Below are 18619 nucleotides of genomic sequence, written 5' to 3' on the forward strand. Positions count from 1 at the left end.
ACCCCCAATTAACAAATTACCTTAATATCAAATAATTAATGTGCGAAATAAGAACATAAGCTTAATACAGAATTGATAAACAATCTAAACCAAATAAAATCACATCCATAGTAGAAATTAAATGACAAAGATTAAGGGAAGAGAGATGCAAACACAAAAACAACACAACGATGTGTTATCAAAGAGGAAATTAAAGCCCTCGGCGTAAAACCTCTCCGCCACCCTCCAAGCGGTAAATAATCCACTAAAGAATGTAGTTGGGATACATGAACAACAGAAGACTCTCCAAGCCTAATCTACTCAATGTATCTAAGCCCTCCAAGCTCCTACTCCAACGAGGTTACACTGAACCTATTTCTTCTTTAACTTACCGGATTCCGCTACTTGACCATAGCATCAACCAATATGAAATTGGTCATTTCTTAACTGCTTCCCAAAGCACCAAATGACATTCTCACAGATATGGGTATGGTGAGAAAAAGTTTTGGTAATTTACCTCACAAAGATGTAACAATGGAGAGGAAGAAAGTAGAGGAATTTGAAGAGTCTCTATGTGAAGATTGTGGATGAATCAATCTTGTTTTTCTTTAGGGTTTCTCTCTTAAAATTCTCTCTGGAAGCTCTCTATATTTCATGGGTATAAGGGTCTATATATGTGAAGAGTCAGTTTTTCCCAAACAGGGTGGTCTGGCGACTTGGCCTTGTGACTGGACTGAGTCACGAGTTCAAGTCGCGAGCTAACGGTCTAGCCAGCCTGGAACTTTTGTCCTGTAGTGCAATAGCTGGCATGACTAGTCAGCTCCCCTACATGCTTCACACATGTGCCAGCTTTGGCGGCTTGCCAGTCGCAAGTCTCTGCATCCTTGCACAATCTTGAGCATTTCTTCACACTCTCTCACTCACTACCCTTACATGATTCCCACCTAAGTACAGGGTTACTAATTGCTAAAATACAAGCAAATTTGGCACGGAATAAAGCCAACAAGATGGTTGATAAAATTCAACCTTACATAAATGAAATTGAATGCTTAACAATTGTGAAATTTATTGTGCGAAATATTGTATATACTATATAGTATTATTCTGACAATTGTAAAATTTGTTGTAAAAAAAATTGTATAAATTCATTTTTTATTGTTAGTAGTTCAGAAACTTGTCAAAAGGACAATACTTTTAGTTTTATGTGGGGCCATTGAACTTTGTTTTCATTGGAAAAAGATGAAAATGTGTTATGTACTTATACAAGACATTAGACTGCTTTCTTTTAGAAGCAAAGAAGTCTTCTTATTTATGCTTGGGGCAAAGTTGAGATAGAAAACTTTTGTAAGGGGGCAAATTGTTTTATAGGTATATTATATAGGAGTTTTTGGGGAGGTTAGGGGGGCACTTGCCCCCTCTTGCCCTCCCTTGGCTTTGCCATTGCCTTGAACCTCCACCCACCTCCCAGATCCTCAGTTACAGTCACCACACTTTCCCACCCACCACTATTTGAGTAGAGAGAGTGTGTGTGAGAGAGAGAACAGTAATTTTGCTTGGTTTTTTGAGAATCAAAATGGCACTTTATTATTGAAGTTGAAGGGATTTTTTATTTTTATTTTTTACATAATTACTTGAACCCGAACACCTGTGGACCCTTGGACCCACGTACACTTATAATTATGAAGTAACTATCACATCAAAGTGGCTTATGGTAAAATTAAAGGATCCTCATACCCATTGACATTTATAATTATGAGGTGATTATCACGTAAAAAATGACATATGGTAAAATTAAAAGGGATTGATGACTTTGGGTAGCTGGACATTTTTTAAAAACCCTTTTAGTATTTGTTTGTTTTCTCATCTAATTATTTTTTCTCTTTCCTCTACTTTAATTTTTTTTTTTTTATCAATCTATTTAAAAATAAATAAAAATCACAACTACCCTAGCACAAAATCTCCAAAACTAACAAAAAACCCTACTATTATGCTACCAAAACTAACAAAAAACCCTATTGGTTGAGCGTTGGACATGCAAATGATACTTTGCATTTAAGCTTATTAGCTTGCATGTCCGGATGTTCATTCCATATGTGAATGAGCATTGTGGTCGCTATTCTATAATGATTGCTTGTATGGTCAAGCCATGATTTGTTGCTGTATTCCATTTTGCTTGATCGCATTATGCTTGCTTCATATGCATTACAAGTTTTCTGCATACAATGATCAAATTGTGTTGTTGTGTTTCAGGATATACTTGTTCTTATGATTCAAGAGCTTCACAGATTTTAGAGTTAGGTGTGAGTGAGTTTTGTTCAACTGTTCTCAACTCACATGTTAAGTCTAGAGTTTATTTTAGGGTTTTGTCACAGAATAGCCAAAAGGGGAGATTGTAAGGTTGAATTTAATAAATCATCTTGTTGGCTTTATTCCATGCCAAATTTGCTTATAATTTAGCAATTAGTAACCCTGTGTTTAGGTGGAAATCATGTAAGGGTAGTGTGTGAGAGAGTGTGAAGAAATGCTCAAGACTGTGCAGTGAAGCAGGGACTTGCGGCTGGATTTCATGGGTGGCTCATGGCTTGCAAGCCGCCAGAAGATACACACGAGTGAAGCATGTAGAGAAGTTGAACCGTCATGCCAACTATAACACTACAGGAGAAAAAGTCCAAATTGGCCATTCAGTTAGCTCGTGGCTTGGATGATGTGCATGAAATATATACAATAAAGTACTCACATATCTACATATTTAACCTTACTTTTATGTTATTTTGTGATTGATTATATATTATCTTTGTGTTGTAGGTAACAAGGGTTTTACATGCAAAGTGGGGCTAGACCAATTGAATCAAGCCAACTTACATCTAGCCAGGCATGAATTCAAGAAAAGACCAACCCAATTAAATTTAAGTCCAATTGGAGCAAGGAATCAAAGGAAATTTGCTCCAAATCCAAGTCCAATTTGGATTAGGATTTCAGACTGCACTTCAGTTAGTATTTTTGGCATAACTTTCGGCTCAGATGTCCAATCGAGATGATTCAAGTTAGGCTGGAACTTTAACATAAAGGGCTACAACTTCATAGTTTACCAAAAGTCCAAATTATGAATTTAAATGGGCCAAAACTGTCAGTTAAGTGAAGCCTAAAAATTTGGGATTTTCTTCAAACGAGAATTCAACTTGTAATAGGATTCCTTGACCTATTTAAGGGCTCTTTAGGGCAAAATTCAGGGAGGCTGAGGCTAGTGCTAGAGCTGAGGGCTGAATGCGTAGAGAGTGCGGCTACTTCTTTGGTTTTCTTCCATGACAGTTAGTTTTATTTTATTTGTCTAGTTTAATGTTTAGTATTTTATTTTTGTGTTTTCTTTCAATTACTATGAGTAGCTAAATTTATAATTAGGGTTGAGGATGAAACCTTATTAAGGATTATCAATAATATTTATGTGATTTGATTTTTCCCACAATAGTTGTTCTTTAATGATTTAAATTGTTCTTACTTCATATCAATTTACTAAGATGGAATTCTAGATATGAGTTCAATCATGTTTTTCTCATAATTTAGGATTTGTCTTAATTAATTGAATGCTTGGTTTATTAATTCTTGATTATAAAATTAGATATCTCTTGTGATTTGTCTGTCAATGGATACAATTTATGATTTGATTTTTAGAATTGGATATATCTTGTGATTTGTTTGGCTATAGATACAATTGATGATTTGGTTTTATACTTAAGAAGCGAAGAAGAACATGCTTTAGATTTTTAAACATAAGTTTTAATGATGATATTTTCCATGATAGCAAGATTGATTTCTAGATTATCATGTAGTAAGTTGGGAAAAATTAATGATCATAAATATATGCTGATATGATTTACAAGGCAGATTCCAAAACCTTAATTCCTTTCTCTTGATTGTTTATATCTTTTTATTGCTTTACATTTTTTGCTTAGTTTAACTATTTGCTTAATTTTATTATTTGTTTAGTATATTTAATTGCAAAAAAACCAGTTTTTATTAAACTAGATTAGGATTAGTTTGGTTAAGGTATAATCAATTTTCCTACGTTTATTCAAGTCCCTGTGGGTTCGACCTCGTTCTTGTCCAACTATACTTCGGTACGGTTTGTACACTTGCAAGTATTTTAAAATTTCACAACAAGTTTTTGGTGCCGTTGCTGGGGACTTGGTTAGGAAAATAAATTAGGTCTTAATCGAATTTTTCCTGCTACTAGTTGTAGTTAAAATTTATTTATTTTTTAAATAAAAAAAAAAACAAAAAAAAATTATTTCTTTGTGCTTGGTGTATGAGAACTTGGATACGTGATAAAGAAAATTGTCTTGCTAGTTATGATTATCCATCCATAATGGGAGAAATAGGAGATGATTCAAAAACTCTTAGGGAGTTGTTCTCACCCATAACCACCAACCCTCCATCTTGCATAATATTGCTTGCAACCACTGCTGCACATTTTGAGTTGAAGCCACAAATAATCCACCTTTTTCCTACTTTTCATGGATTGGATAGAGAAGATCCTTATATACATGTGAAGGATTTTCTTGAGATTTGTGCTACTTGTAAGTTTCAGAATTTCACTGATGACTCTATTCGCTTGTGTTTATTCCCTTTTTCCTTGAAGGATAAGGCAAAAGCATGGTTTAATTCTTTGTCACCTGGATCTATGACTTCATGGGAACTGTTGGTCACAAAATTCCTCTCCAAATTTTTCCCAATGGCCAAGACCAATGCTTTGAGGAGAGAAATTGCAGATTTTTATCGGGATGAACAAGAGAAATTTTATGAGAGTTGGGAGAGATTTAAGGACTTGATCTTAAAGTGTCCTCATCATGGTTTTGAAACATGGAGACTAGTACAATATTTTTATAATGGTTTGACTCAAACAAATCGTAACATGATTGAGTCCATGAATGGTGATGGATTTTTGAGTCTTAGGGATGATGAGGCATACAAATTTCTTGAGAATCTATCAGAAAGCTCACAACAATGGGATTTTTCCAATCGTAGAGAGAGATCTGCCTCTACAATTAAGAAAGGAGGATTGTATGAAGTCAGTGAAGATTTAGACATAAAAGCTAGGTTGGAAAATCTCACTCGTAAGGTTGAAGCTTTAGCTTTAGGTAGAGGGATGAATTCTGTCAATAAAGTTCAAAGTGAAACATGCTCTATTTGTGCAAGTCTTATGCATACAACACAAATGTGTCCCTCCATAGCTGGTTACCCTGATTTTTATACTGAGCAAAGAAATGCACTAAATAATTATGGAAAACCACTTGCTAGTCCATTTTCGGAGACATACAATCCAAATTGGCAAATTCATCCTAATCTCTCTTGGAGGCAGAACCATTCCCCCACAAATATAGGTGGACAACAAGTGCATCAACAAAGTCAATTTCGTCCACCTACTCAAACATTTCCTCCCATTCCTCAATCAACTCCTCAGTTTATGGCACCACCAAGACCACAATCATCTTTGGAGGAGTCTCTCAAAACTTTCATTCAATCAACTAGCCAAGCCATTCAAGAGATAAAAAGTTCCACCCATTTGAATACTCAAGCTATTTTGAAGTTGGAAAACCAAGTTGGCCAGTTAGCAACCCAAGTTGGAGAGAGGGAAAAAGGAAAGTTTCCTAATCAACCTATACCTAACCCAAAAGGGCAGTATGCAATTAATGGTTCTTCTAGTTCTACTCATGCACATGAATCTGTTTAGTCTATTACTACCCTTAGGTCTGGTAAGCAAGTTGATAATCAAGTGAAAATGCCAGAAGTGGAGGATGATGAAAATATTGTGTTAAAGGAAAAGGGAACTCATAGTTCACAGGATGATCATAGAGAAAAGAAGGGCAACTCAACCTCAATTCCAATTCAGGATCTTAGTTCTCCCCTTGATAGGAGGTTTGTTCCTAAAGCTCCATTCCCTCAAAGTTTAATCAGTCCTCAGAAAAGTGCACAATTTGGAGATATTTTAGAGGTTTTTAAGCAAGTGCAAATTAATATTCCATTTCTTGATGCAATTCAGCAAGTTCCTGCTTATGCTAAGTTTCTAAAAGATCTTGTGACAATGAAGAGAAAGACAAATGTCCCTAAAAAGGCATTTTTGACAGAGCAAGTTAGTTCAATCATCAGAATAAATATCCAGTGAAATGTAAAGACCCTGGATCTCCTACAATTTCATGCAGGATTGGGGATCATCTCATTGAGCGAGCTTTGCTAGATTTGGGGGCAAGTGTGAACCTAATGCCATATTCAGTATACTTACAGCTAGGTTTGGGGGAGTTGAAACCCACAACCATGACACTTCAATTAGCTAATAGGTATGTGAAAATCCCTAGAGGTATTGTTGAGGATGCGCTGATTAAGGTGGATGCATTCTATTTTCCTGTTGATTTTGTTGTGTTAGACACTGAGCCTACTCTAAATGCCAGTACACAAATCCATGTCATTTTGGGTCACCCTTTCTTAGCCACATCCAATGCTTTAATCAATTGTTGGAGTGGTGTAATGAAGATTTCATTTGGAAATATGACTGTTGAGCTTAATATCTTCCATATAAGTAAACAAGTGCTAGACAATGAGGATATCTATGAGGTTGACATGATTGAGAGTCTAGTCCATGATACTTTCCTACAATCGAGTTATGAGGATCCTCTAGAGGCTTGCTTAAATCTTTTTGGTTGCAATTTTGATGTTGAACACTCAATTGAAGAGGTCAATGCATTGTTAGATTCTGTTCCTCTCTTAAGTACTGATAGTTGGCAACCAAAAGTGATCCCTCTTCCACTTTCTTCATCCCCATCCCCATCTGCTATGGAACCACCAAAGTTGGAGTTGAAACCATTACCTGACACACTTAAGTATGCCTTTTTAGGTTCTTCTAGACCTTACCTGTCATTATAGCTTCAGATTTGGATGACCTTAGGGAACGCCAATTGATAAGTGTACTTCAAGAGCATAAAGAAGCTATAGGTTGGTCAATTACTGATATCAAAGGTATTAGTCCATCTGTGGTTATGCAAAGAATTCACTTGGAAGACACTACAAAAGCTTCTCAACATGTTTTTGACCCAGGTAAGTTACAATATCATTGGACTAGTCCATTCATAATATGCATTATTTATCTCCATGGTGTTGTTGAGGTTTGGATGGTCCTGTTTATCAGGATTGATCTCCAATTGTGTTAAATCTTTTTGCAAAAAAAAAAAAAAAAAATTCTTGTTTATTTTCTGATTTTAGATTAATCTTTGTGTTTATTTTCTTGTTTCATTTTATTTTCTTTTGTTCTAGCTGATATTTGATCGAAATTAAAATTTATAACAATCAGCTTGATCAAGGTACGTCTCCTCTTTCTCCTTACCTTACTTTTCCTACTTGATTTTCTCATGTTGCATATTCATATTTTGCTCTCTTTTCATTCAAGACATATATTTGAGAGTATCATTTTTAACATTGAGGACAATGTTTGGTTTAGGTTTGGGGGGGATTTATATAGATTTCTATCTTTTGGTTTTGTTTTGTTTAGTTGTGTTAAAAAAAAAACAAAAAACAAAAAACAAAAAAACTTTTGCCTAGCTTGAGGTTTATGTTTTGAGTTCATTATACTACTCTTGCTTAAAGAATTTCATTGCTTTCATGCTCAATTCATTGCACATGCACATAGCCACTCAGACACAACTTGTTGTTGAAGGATAAAAATGATTAGAAAATCTTGATGATAACAATGTGGAGACTGTAACCCCTGTGAATTTTGAGCCAATCATTATTTTTGGAGGGTTATTTATTGTTTCTAATCTTAAAGTTCATTTGGAAGTGCGTAACATATTTCCCTTGTTGTAGTCTCATTGTTCTTTCTTTTGGCCAAGAAAAAAAAATGATTTTATGCCACACTTGAATCTTTTGAAGTCATTGATGTTGAATGAACTATACTAGTCTTTGAGAGATGAGATTAGGCCATTTTTGTCTACTTTGAGCCATATATGTATTTTTCCTTTTTTGGATACATTATCGCTAGTCACCCCGTTGAGCCTTTTAATTAGCTTTTCTTTCTTAAAGCCCTTATCCATAGTGTTTCAAGATGAAATTTGATCAGTTTGTTTCAATGTGGTGGTTTGTGCGAGAAAACAAAAGAAGAAAGAAAAAAAGAAAAAAAAATTCAAAGAGAAGAAAAAAGAAGAAGGGAAAAGTGTCAAAAAGAAGAAAATAAAAAGGGTTCTCATCAAATTTTGAGAAGTGAAATGGAAAGAAGGAATACTACTTTGAAGAAGAAGAGTTGAAAAAAAAATTTTGTTGAATGGAGATTCCAAAAAGAGTTGACATTCCAACAAATCTTGAAAATACTTCTAATTATTAACCTTCACCCATTTTTATTTCATTCCCTTTACTTTTACTCTACATTACGTCCTAATAAAGTCCTTATTTGATCTTGAAGATTGTGTAGTTCAGATATTGATATGACTAAGAAGAAAAAGGTGTGGTATGAATATTTTTGGCATCCTTTCATGAGACTACTTGTTCTTTCTTGACTAAGTGTTTTTCATGTGATTTATATGTGAGGTGTTTGATTTTGCTTACATTATTCTGCTCACATATATTGTTGAGAGTGTTACACCCCATTTCAGAGTGATTTCAATTGTTGAGTGATAACACCGGAAAGATTTGAGTTGAAACATACTTTCAAACAAAGATTCGAGTCAAGTTTATTCTAAAACTAAGAGTATGTTTGGGTTGGCTACCACTTTTCACTCACATTGAGTTTTGATGGCATGAGAAATTTCTTTAGCATTTTTAGTGTTTTTGAACTTCAACTAATCCTCTTTGCAAAAGGCAATTGAAATTTTTTTTTTTATTTTCTTTGTTTTGTTTATTTATTTATTCATTTTTTTAGTATTCATTCTCAGAATTTTGTGGATATATTCCCTGCAAACCCTCACGAGACTACAACTCGTCCACTAGAGTAAGCTAGGGGTTTAAAGGCTTGTTGCATACGCTAAATGCAATCGAAAATTCCAGCAAAAGTGGATTAGTTAGGATTTCCTTTTTCTTTGTTTTTAATTTCTTTGTTTTGTTTTACTCTTTATCTGTTTTGCTCGAGGACTAGCAAAATGTAGGTTTGGGGGTATTTGATGTGCATGAAATATATACAATAAAGTACTCACATATCTACATATTTAGCCTTACTTTTATGTTATTTTGTAACTGATTATATATTATCTTTGTGTTGTAGGTAACAAGGGTTTTACATGCAAAGTGGGGCTAGGCTAATTGAATCAAGCCAACTTACATCCAGCCAGGCATGAATTCAAGAAAAGACCAACCCAATTAAATTTAAGTTCAATTGGAGCAAGGAATCAAAGGAAATTTGCTCCAAATCCAAGTCCAATTCGGATTAGGATTCTAGACTGCACATCAGTTAGTATTTTTGGCATAACTTTCAGCTCAGATGTCCAATCGAGATGATTCAAGTTGGACTCGCGACTCAGTCAAGTTGCGAGGCTAAGTCGCCAGTCCACTCTGTTATGGAAAAACCGACTTTTCGCATTCCTTTTTCACTCCAGTATAAATACCCCTTGTACCCACGAAATATTGAGAGCTTCCAGAGAGAATTTTAAGAGAGAAACCCTAGAGAAAAACAAGATTGACTCATTCACAATCTTCACATAGTGACTCTTCAAATTTCTCAACTCTCACCCTCTCCATTGTTACATCCTTGAGAGGTTCTCTAATCAAATCATTTTCTCACCTTACCCATATTTGTGAGAAGGCTTTTTGGTGCTTTGGGAAGAAGTTCGGAAGGAGCCAATTCATATTGGTTGATGTTATGGGTTATAGCAGAATTCGGTAAGCTAAAGAAGAAACAGGTTCAGCGTAACCTCGTTGGAGTAGGAGCTTGGAGGGCTTAGGTACATTGGGTAGATTAGGCTTGGAAGATCTTTTTCTGTTCATGTATCCCAACTACATTCTTTAGCGGATCATTTTCTGCTTGGAGGGCGGCAGAGAGGTTTTACGCCGAGGGTTTCAGTTTCCTCTTCGATAACACATCGTTGTGTTGCCCTTGTGTTTGCATCTCTCTTCCCTTAATTTTTGCCATTTAATTTCTGCTGTGGATGTGATTTTATTTGATTTAGATTGTTTATCAATTCTGTTATATGCTTATGTTCATATTCCGCACATTAATTGTTTGATAATAAGCTTGAATTGATAATTAGGGAATTGGGGGTCTAAATGTTCATAGTGTTTTATACACATATTGAACATTCAATTGGTATCAGAGCTAGTACACTTATATTGGTTTTATTACCTTAGTGTGATCCTTGACCCCATATTGAGATGGACCGGTCTCAATTTCTAAATGCTCCACCATATTTTGATGATAGCAACTATGCCTTTTGGAAGGTACGGATGAGAGCATTTTTGTGCTCTATAGATGAGGTTGTTTGAGATGCAGTTGAAATAGGTTGGACAAGACCAGAGGCAGCCAAATCCACATGGGATAAGGCAGCCCTCGCGGCGTCAAATGCTAATAGCAAAGCACTTAACGCTATTTTTTGTGGTGTGTCATCAGATGAGTTCCATCGGATTTCTCACATTACCATTGCCAAGGAGGCTTGGCAGATATTGGAGACCACTTATGAGGGAACGAATAAAGTAAAAGACATGAAGCTACAGATGCTGACCACCCGATTTGAGGAGCTTAGAATGAGTGAGGACAAGTCTTTTGACTTTTTCTATAGTAAGCTGGATTAAGTAGTCATCAGCAAGTTTAATTTGGGAGAGAAAACAGAGGATTCCAAGGTAGTAAGGAAAATTCTTCGTTCATTGCCAGAGAGCTTCTGTGTAAAGGTGACTGTAATTGAGGAGAGCAAGGACCTTGATGAAATCAAAGTCCAAGAGCTGATTGGGTCTATAGACATCAAAATTTTATGATGAATTCATAACCGTCCAATTGTTCATGATAAAATATTTATGATCAAATTAATCTCTAACTGATGACGTGGATGATCAGCAAATGAAATCAAGCCACGTGGCAACATCAAATGAAGAAAGTCATATGGCAGTGTCAGAAGAAAAGATCTATATGGAAAGTTCTTATTAAATGAAATACCAAATTAAATTCATATATAATTCAACTCTTAATAAATGCTAAGAGAAAATTCCAAATTAAATACCATTGAGTTGCCTATAAATAGAGGCTTCTCATATGAGAAAAAGGAGAACACTTAGAGAAAAAAACACTACCGACACTCTGCCAAAATAGAGAGTCATCCCTAAAGTTCACAAGAATTCTATTGTTCATCAAGGCCTATTCCTACTTCTTCAAATCAAAGTGGGGATTCTCCTTTAATCTAGTTCGAGATCAAGCCGACGGCCCTCACATCAAATCAAGCATGTTTCAACTTGGAGACATCAAAGCACGATTCAAGATCAAGCTTCATAGCCCCTTCGGATCGTAACATTTCTTAGAGGTCAAATCAGAGGGATTTATTGTACTCTTTTATTTTAAAGATTCATACAAGAGATTGTACTCACATATATACAAATCAAATACAAATTGATTATTTGTTACATTATTTCGTGATCGTGTGATTTATCTTTTACGAAAATTGTGTGTACAATAACATTACAAAATAGTCATCTTTAATATAATAAAGTTAAATATTATGTTTTTAGGTTAGTTTTTACTTTTTAGTTTCCTGTCCAAATTAATAACTACTGAAGATGAAGTAACGTGAGAAGGGAACTTTTCCAATTGCTTAAGCTAAGTCCAATCCTTTTTCTTTTTTTTTCACCATTTGATTGATTGATTTATCTTTTCCACCGTTTTTTTTTTTTTTTGAGTAAATTTTCAACCGTTTTTAATTCTACATCTTTATCTCTTGCTTTCTATTTTTTTTATTAGTATCTTAAATTTTTCTCATCCGCCCATTTAAAATTTTTACCTTCCCAATGCCTCTTTTTGACTTTCTCAATGCCTACACATTTCTTCAGGTTATCCACCTATTTAAAATTTTTACCTTCCCAATGCCTCTTTTTTACTTTCCCAATGACTACACATTTCTTCAGGTGTTCCCCCTTCTCTATGTCTTCTTCACAAATCTACTCACAAAACTCTTTCTTCGCCTCGTTCTCAATCTCACTCACGGAAACAGTCATAGTTATTTTTCTTTTGGTCAAAAAGTCTTGAAGAGCATTACGTCGTCATCGTGCAGTGGCTGCTCCTTTCTTTCGGTTTTTTTTCCCCCTTTTTTTTGTCTAAAAAATCTCACAAAAGGTGAAGCACTCAGTGCATTCACTCGAAACTGACTGAAATGTTCCAAAACGACGTAGTTTTAGGCTGGGAAAAAGTCAAAAAACGGTGTAGTTTTAAGTTTTCAACCAAACCAGTCACAACCAGTTCGACCACACCGGTTCCCGATTTTCCTATTGAACCGGCCAGTTTTTGAAATTTTCTAGTTTTTAAGTCATTTCCAATTTTTGCCCATAATCAGACCGGATTAAAGGCCGGTTCCTGGTTGAACCGGTTGGACCAGTCGGTCCGGTTTGGTTTTTAAAACATAGCTCACAAGCCACAACTACGAAGACCACAATTTAAAGAAGTTTAAGGCTGTGATGGAAAAAACTCTAGAAAATCAAAAGAACAAACATTATAAGAATCATTTTTTTTTCTTTTTTGGATTGTTTAGTTTATGTTTCAAAAATCAGACCAACAACAATAAGAATCTTGTTTTCTCTTTCTCAAAAAAAGAATTTTCTTATCTCTTTCTCAAAAAAAAAATGAAAAAAGAAAAAAGAATCTTCTTTTCTTATTATGTTTCCTTTATCATATATTCATATCCCTAACTTGGATACGTTGATAAATTCTTTTCTTATTATGTTTCCTTGGATACGTTATATTCTTTTCTTATTACGTTGATAAATTCATATCCCTAACTTGGATACGTTAAAAAAAAGAATCTTCCTTTCTTATTATGTTTCCTTTATCATATATTCATATCCCTAACTTTTTTTTTTTTTTGAGAAAATTCATATCCCTAACTTGGATACGTTGATATGATAAATTCTTAGCTTGTACTTGCCTGTTACTCAGCTCTAGCCTATAAATTTAATGGTTTGTCTCTAAAAATTCACAGATGATCACACGGAAGTTGGAACACCAACAAGAGCGAGCTATAGTGCGACTAAATAACATCTATTCAGGTAGAGGAGCTAGCTCTCTTTCTCGTTCTCGTTCTTTCTTTCTTTCTTTCTATCCTTTTTTTTTTTCTTCCTTAGAAGTTTCGAATGAAGATTAGCCGCCCAATCTTGTTAGAAAACTGTAGCGAGGAATATTCATAGTGGACCTAGCAAGAATACATAATGTTATTTGCTTTTACGCAATTAAAAATTTGATATCAAGATGCATAGTGTACTAGGTAGCCCACTTATACTGTCTTTTGCTTTTCTCAAAAAAAAGAAAAAAAAAGAGAAAATAATAATAATAATTATAAAATAAATAAATGTATTTTGCCTTTTATTTATTTATTTTTTCGGCCAATGATTAGGTCCAACTCGCTTTTCCTACACACTGTTAGTCTCATGTATTAAATTTGACATTTTTGCAAAAAATAAGGACACTAGATGTAAAAGCATGGATGTTATGTCTACTAAGAGTGTAGATGAACAAGTATGAAACTAAGGGTGGAGCCACATGGTGGCTTGGGGGGCCCCAGCCCCTGCAAAAAAAAAAAAAAAAAAATTTCCATTAGAGTAGGTAGAAAAAAAAATTCCCCCCCCCCCCCCCCCCCAATATTGGACAGCCGACCCCCCCCCATGCCCAATTCTCAACTATTCTACCAAGCCCAGCTCAAATATGCTCCCAAGCTCAGCTATAGTTTCAGGCCTTATCACCTTATGTACTCCAAATAAAACAAGCTGGCCCACTCAAGTCCAAACACTAAAAACAAAACCTCACTCTCTTCATCTCAAAAAATCCACCCACTGACCCACGGAATCCCTTTCTTTACTTCTTATTCTTTTGTTTTGTCTTCTTTGATACACTTTCATTTGCACTGGTACTGTTGCGAACCTCCCAGCCCCCAAAACTCCAGTCCTCTGTACTCACAATCTGGAAAAAAAAAAAAAAAAATCCTGACCAATTTTTTCTTTCTTCATCAGCTTTAGTTTTGGAACTTGGTGACTTGTGAGTTTTTTGCTCTTTCTTAAGCATTAGACATTCATCTCTTTTTAATGTCTTTTTTTGATTTTCTCAACTATCTACACCTAAATATTCACATGCTCTTTATATTTTCATAGATTTTTAGAGAAATACATGTTTGAAGGCATGGGGAGATTGTTTGTGATGAGTCTTGAAGGGAAGATCTAAAGTTGGAGGCAGTCAGGCAGAGGCAGTAGGTATTGCCACATGGGTGACCCATCTTTGCACTTTGTGAAGACAAAGTTTCTAAGATAAAATTGTTTTGATTTATTACCTATTTTTGATTAGTTAGATATCATGTCGCTGTGGATGTGGCTGTGGGTGTCGTTAAATTGTTTGGTTTATGTTGTGTACCAATACTCGTGTGTTTAATTTTTGTTTTTGTTTGAGAGGTTATTATTAATTAAACTCGTATTAAAAATGGGTTGTATGTTTAAATTATAGTGAAAATTTTGTTTTTTCTTGAGAATGAATAACATCCATATAACTAATTAAAAATTTCTAATTAAAATTTTATTTTTTAAACTTCTTTTCAGGTTTATTTTTGAGTCATATTCTTAAAGTTAAAAGAATTTGAGCAAATGAAAAACAATTGATGCATTCTTTAAGAAAAAAAATGTTAGCAATTCAGAAATTAGGACACCTATGGCTGTAAAAACAAATGTTGATACTTCAATGCCTGATGAACACCCTGACCCCTCCGAATGTTCAAGAATTCAATCTGAAGAGATAAATCGTGATCCAGGATCACATAAACAAATATGTGAATTCCCTATCAACAAACAAGATGAAATTCGACGAGCTTATCTCAAAGAAGGTCCATATCAACCTAAAAATATAAACTATCCATACAACGATGATACTCATCGTCGTCGATTTCAACCTTCATGGTTCGAATCGACCCCCCCATGTAAAAATTCCTGGCTACGCCCCTGTATGAAACAATATTTTTCCTTTTTGTTCAGCCTTTAATTGCCTTTGGAAGTTTGGTTCCCCCTAACATTGAGAATATACAATGAAATGTGTTATTTATTAGGTGGCGATATATTTTGTATAATAATTGCATACAAAAATTTTCTCATATGGGTTCCACACTCTTTGGGCTCCACCCTTATTGGAATAGAATGTTACATGCATTAGTCTCATGTACTAAATTTGAACATTCTTGAAAAAATATGAACACTCATGTAAAAGTATGGATGTTAGTATGGATGTTATGTCTACTAAGAGCGTAGATCAACAAGTATGAAACAATATTTTTCCTTATTTTTGTTCTGTCTTTAATTACCTTTGGAAGTTTGGTTCCCCCTAATATTGAGATTCTACAATGAAATGAGTTATTTATTAGGAGGTGATATTTTGTATAATGGATTGCACAAAAATGTTCTCATATGGGTTCCACACTTGTGGAGTCCGCCATTCAATGTACATATACAAAACGTGAAATTGATAATATGAATAAACAATGTACATAAAAAAAAAAAAAAAAAAAAATGTACATTGTTTATTATTAACGCATGTCTCCCAAATCAAGGAAAGAAACGAGTATAATATTTTTTTCTGAGGCACTTCTAGGCCTGTAGCTCAATGACACCTATTCCCCAATCCCGAGTTGTTCGACCCGGAAAGAAAAATAATTTTGTATATATTTATAAGGCATCTTTCCTTTAGAGACCTTGATTCTTTTAGCTTGAGATATGGCATCCTTGATTCTTTTAGCTTGAGATCTTATTCTGTTTATATTTATTATTTATTTATTTAAATATAATCTGCAGTGTGCACGGATGATGAGGCCACAAGTTGTGGTACTCTATGTATCCCTAACATTATTCTTTATTTATAAGCATTCTTTTTTTGAATTTGATTACAAGTCTATAGCATTTTTCTATGTTTTCACACTACTAGACCATTTGATAACCAACTATGGAAGAAGGAAGGCAATACACAATGAATCCTGATGTGTACCGAGCTGCTTCCATTGGTAACTCAAGTTTCTTTGAGAAGTTGACAGATCCCAGTACCCTTCTCCAATTGACAACCGAGAAGAACACTGTTCTTCACGTTGCATTGCAATTCGAAAAATTTAATATTGTGGAAGAGTTGGTTAGGTTACGTCCAAGCCTTGTGCATGAAAAAAACTCCAAAGGCAATACTCCGCTACATGTTGCTGTGAGGTGGACGGGAGCTTCTTCAACAGTAAAGCTCATAATACAGAAGGCCAAAGATCAGCGGGATGTTGAAGCAGGTGGTCAACAACTTCTGAGCATGGTGAATGAGGATGGGGATCCTGCCTTGCAAGTTGCTGTACAATATGATAGCGATGATGAGTTTGAGATTGTAAGAGAACTAATGAAGGAGGATCCAAAACTGGCTAAACATGTAAATAATGCTGGAGAATCCGCACTGTTCCTCGCCATGGATAGAGAAAACTACAAGATGGCTCGTTATATCCCAAGTGCAGCTCTAGACAACTGCTCCTATGCTGGAAGGCACGGCATGAATATCTTGCATGCACTTGTCCTTCACACGAATTGTTGTAAGTGCTGCTCAATCCAGCCTGCTTCTTAAATATTTTTTCACTAACTTATATATCAATCAAAATTGGTGAGTTCAATTAAACAGGTGTGGACAGAAATTGTTAACCGCATACAATGCATTCACACACACATTTACCCTTATGAAACCGTGTGTGAAGTAGTTTTTTACCCTTATGAGGGGGTGGTTTTTTTATTTTTTATTTTATAATTCTTTTCATCGAGGAACCAGTAAGAAAGGGTGTGTTTGGGATTGGATGTGTCCCTACAATTATTCTTACTTAATTAGTACATCTTTTGGCTAGCTAGGTTACGAAGGATTTAAAATGGGCCTAGAATATCATAGCATTCGAATCAATCGTCCTTCTTTAGAGGTTCTAGACTTTAGACGTGTTTGTTTAGCAAAATAATTTTTTGCTTTTTGTATTTTTGTCTCAGTTTGTTTTGTTTTGTTTTTTGTTTTTTTGTTTTTTTGTTTTTTGTTTTTATACAGATAAGCTAATTAATAACTTTTTGGCACACATGTAGTATAGAATCTGCCAAAAATATTCTATTGGGATAAAAGCTAGACATGTTTGCTTAGCAAAATGGTTTTTGGCTTTTTTGTACTTTTGTCTCCGTTTGTTTGTTTTTTTGTTTTATATAGAAAAAAAGCCCCAAAAAGCGCCACTAAAGTTACATTTGACATATAGCGGGGGTGCTATTGCGGTGGGCTATCCTGCCAGTGTTGCAGTGCCGCTATAGGTCGATTGCGGCGGTCACAAAAAGCGCCACTATAGATGTATCTTTTAGCAGCGGGTATAAAATCGTTGCTATATGTGATCAAAATTTGTGGAATTGACTTTTAGCGACGGGGTCATGCCCGCCACTATTGGTGTCTACCTTTAGCGGCAGGCAAAAGGCGCCGCTATAGATAGTCAACTGAAATAGATTAATTGTACTTTTAGCGGCAGGTGGAAACGCCGCTATATGTTTCAACCTTTAGCAGCAGACAATAAGCGCCGCTATAGGTATTCATTTAAAACATAAAATGTACACCTTTAGCAGCGCTTTTTGACCGCCGCTATAGGTATTTTTTTTTCTTAGCGCATTTTAAAACCGCAGTTTGCTAATAAATAAATAAATCACAATCCTATTACAAAGAACCTATAATAGTTTTAGTTCTACTAACATAATACCACAAATGTAACTAATTAACAACACCACAAATGTAACTAATTAACAACACCACAAATGTCTTGAAACTAACATAATATTAACATAGAAATGTATTATCAAATATATAACATTGTCCATAACCATCTTAAAATTAACAAAAAAAAGATGTGGTAATTTGAATAAAACAACCGCTGAAATTAATCTAATACTATAATCAAAGTTCCGAAGTGTTTAAAAATATCCTTCAAGACTTGAAAAAATGCGGTTGTTCTTCTATAGTTCTTTGTACACAAAAAAGTCCAAGAACTCCAAGATAAAACTTATAAGCTTCTTGGTTGATGAGATGCGGCTGATGATTTGAAGAGAGCTGGAGATTGTTCAATCAGAGGAGCATCCTACATACAAAGTATGATTACTTTATAAGTGCGTATAAATGAAATAAAATGACAAAAAAATATTACCAAGGTAAAAAATGGGAACAAGTTAAATGAAGAAATGTTTCTTGATCTTTTAGATTGACCATTATAGTTTGTCTTGATCTTTTATGGGAGGACCACCTCTCTTTGTAGCTTCCTAGTTTTGAAATTTTGAAGTTACAAAGCAGAGGCATAACAAGAAAGAATATCTTTACACTAATTAATATCTAATTAATATCTTTACACTTTATGTCAATATATAAGATTGATAAGTTGCCTAATTGTCAAGATGATATGGTGCCACTAGAAAGAAAGAAAGAAAAATT

The 18619-nt window shown here is 34.7% G+C and overlaps 3 protein-coding genes and 1 non-coding gene across 4 annotated transcripts; 3 read left to right on the forward strand and 1 right to left on the reverse strand.

Moving 5' to 3' along the window:
• Nucleotides 1-4342: 4342 nt before the first annotated feature.
• On the forward strand, nt 4343-5707 carry LOC115980423. Its single transcript, XM_031102672.1, has one exon. The coding sequence runs from the start codon at nt 4343-4345 to the stop codon at nt 5705-5707; it is 1365 nt and encodes a 454-aa protein (XP_030958532.1).
• Nucleotides 4722-4830, reverse strand: LOC115983005. The gene has a single exon (XR_004089822.1). It is a non-coding gene; the product is annotated as a small nucleolar RNA R71 (small nucleolar RNA).
• A 48-nt stretch (nt 5708-5755) lies between the features above and the next one.
• LOC115980424 lies at nt 5756-6894 on the forward strand. The gene is made up of 2 exons (XM_031102673.1): nt 5756-6102; nt 6177-6894. The coding sequence occupies exons 1-2, from the start codon at nt 5756-5758 to the stop codon at nt 6892-6894; spliced, it is 1065 nt and encodes a 354-aa protein (XP_030958533.1).
• A 9214-nt stretch (nt 6895-16108) lies between these two features.
• On the forward strand, nt 16109-16753 carry LOC115980425 (protein ACCELERATED CELL DEATH 6-like). Its single transcript, XM_031102674.1, has one exon. It carries the CDS (start codon nt 16109-16111, stop codon nt 16751-16753), a length of 645 nt encoding a protein of 214 aa, XP_030958534.1.
• The last annotated feature ends 1866 nt before the right edge of the window (nt 16754-18619 follow it).

This window comes from Quercus lobata, chromosome 3, assembly GCF_001633185.2.
Source record: "Quercus lobata isolate SW786 chromosome 3, ValleyOak3.0 Primary Assembly, whole genome shotgun sequence".
Lineage (NCBI taxonomy): Eukaryota > Viridiplantae > Streptophyta > Magnoliopsida > Fagales > Fagaceae > Quercus > Quercus lobata.

Excerpts from the sequence above, each read along its gene's own strand:
- LOC115980424 (XM_031102673.1), top strand. The coding sequence starts at position 5,756 with ATGCCAGAAGTGGAGGATGATGAAAATATTGTGTTAAAGGAAAAGGGA. Across the intron at positions 6,103-6,176 it reads AAAAAGGCATTTTTGACAGA|GATTGGGGATCATCTCATTG; the intron begins GCAAGTTAGTTC and ends AATTTCATGCAG.
- LOC115980425 (XM_031102674.1), top strand. The coding sequence starts at position 16,109 with ATGGAAGAAGGAAGGCAATACACAATGAATCCTGATGTGTACCGAGCT.
- LOC115980423 (XM_031102672.1), top strand. The coding sequence starts at position 4,343 with ATGGGAGAAATAGGAGATGATTCAAAAACTCTTAGGGAGTTGTTCTCA.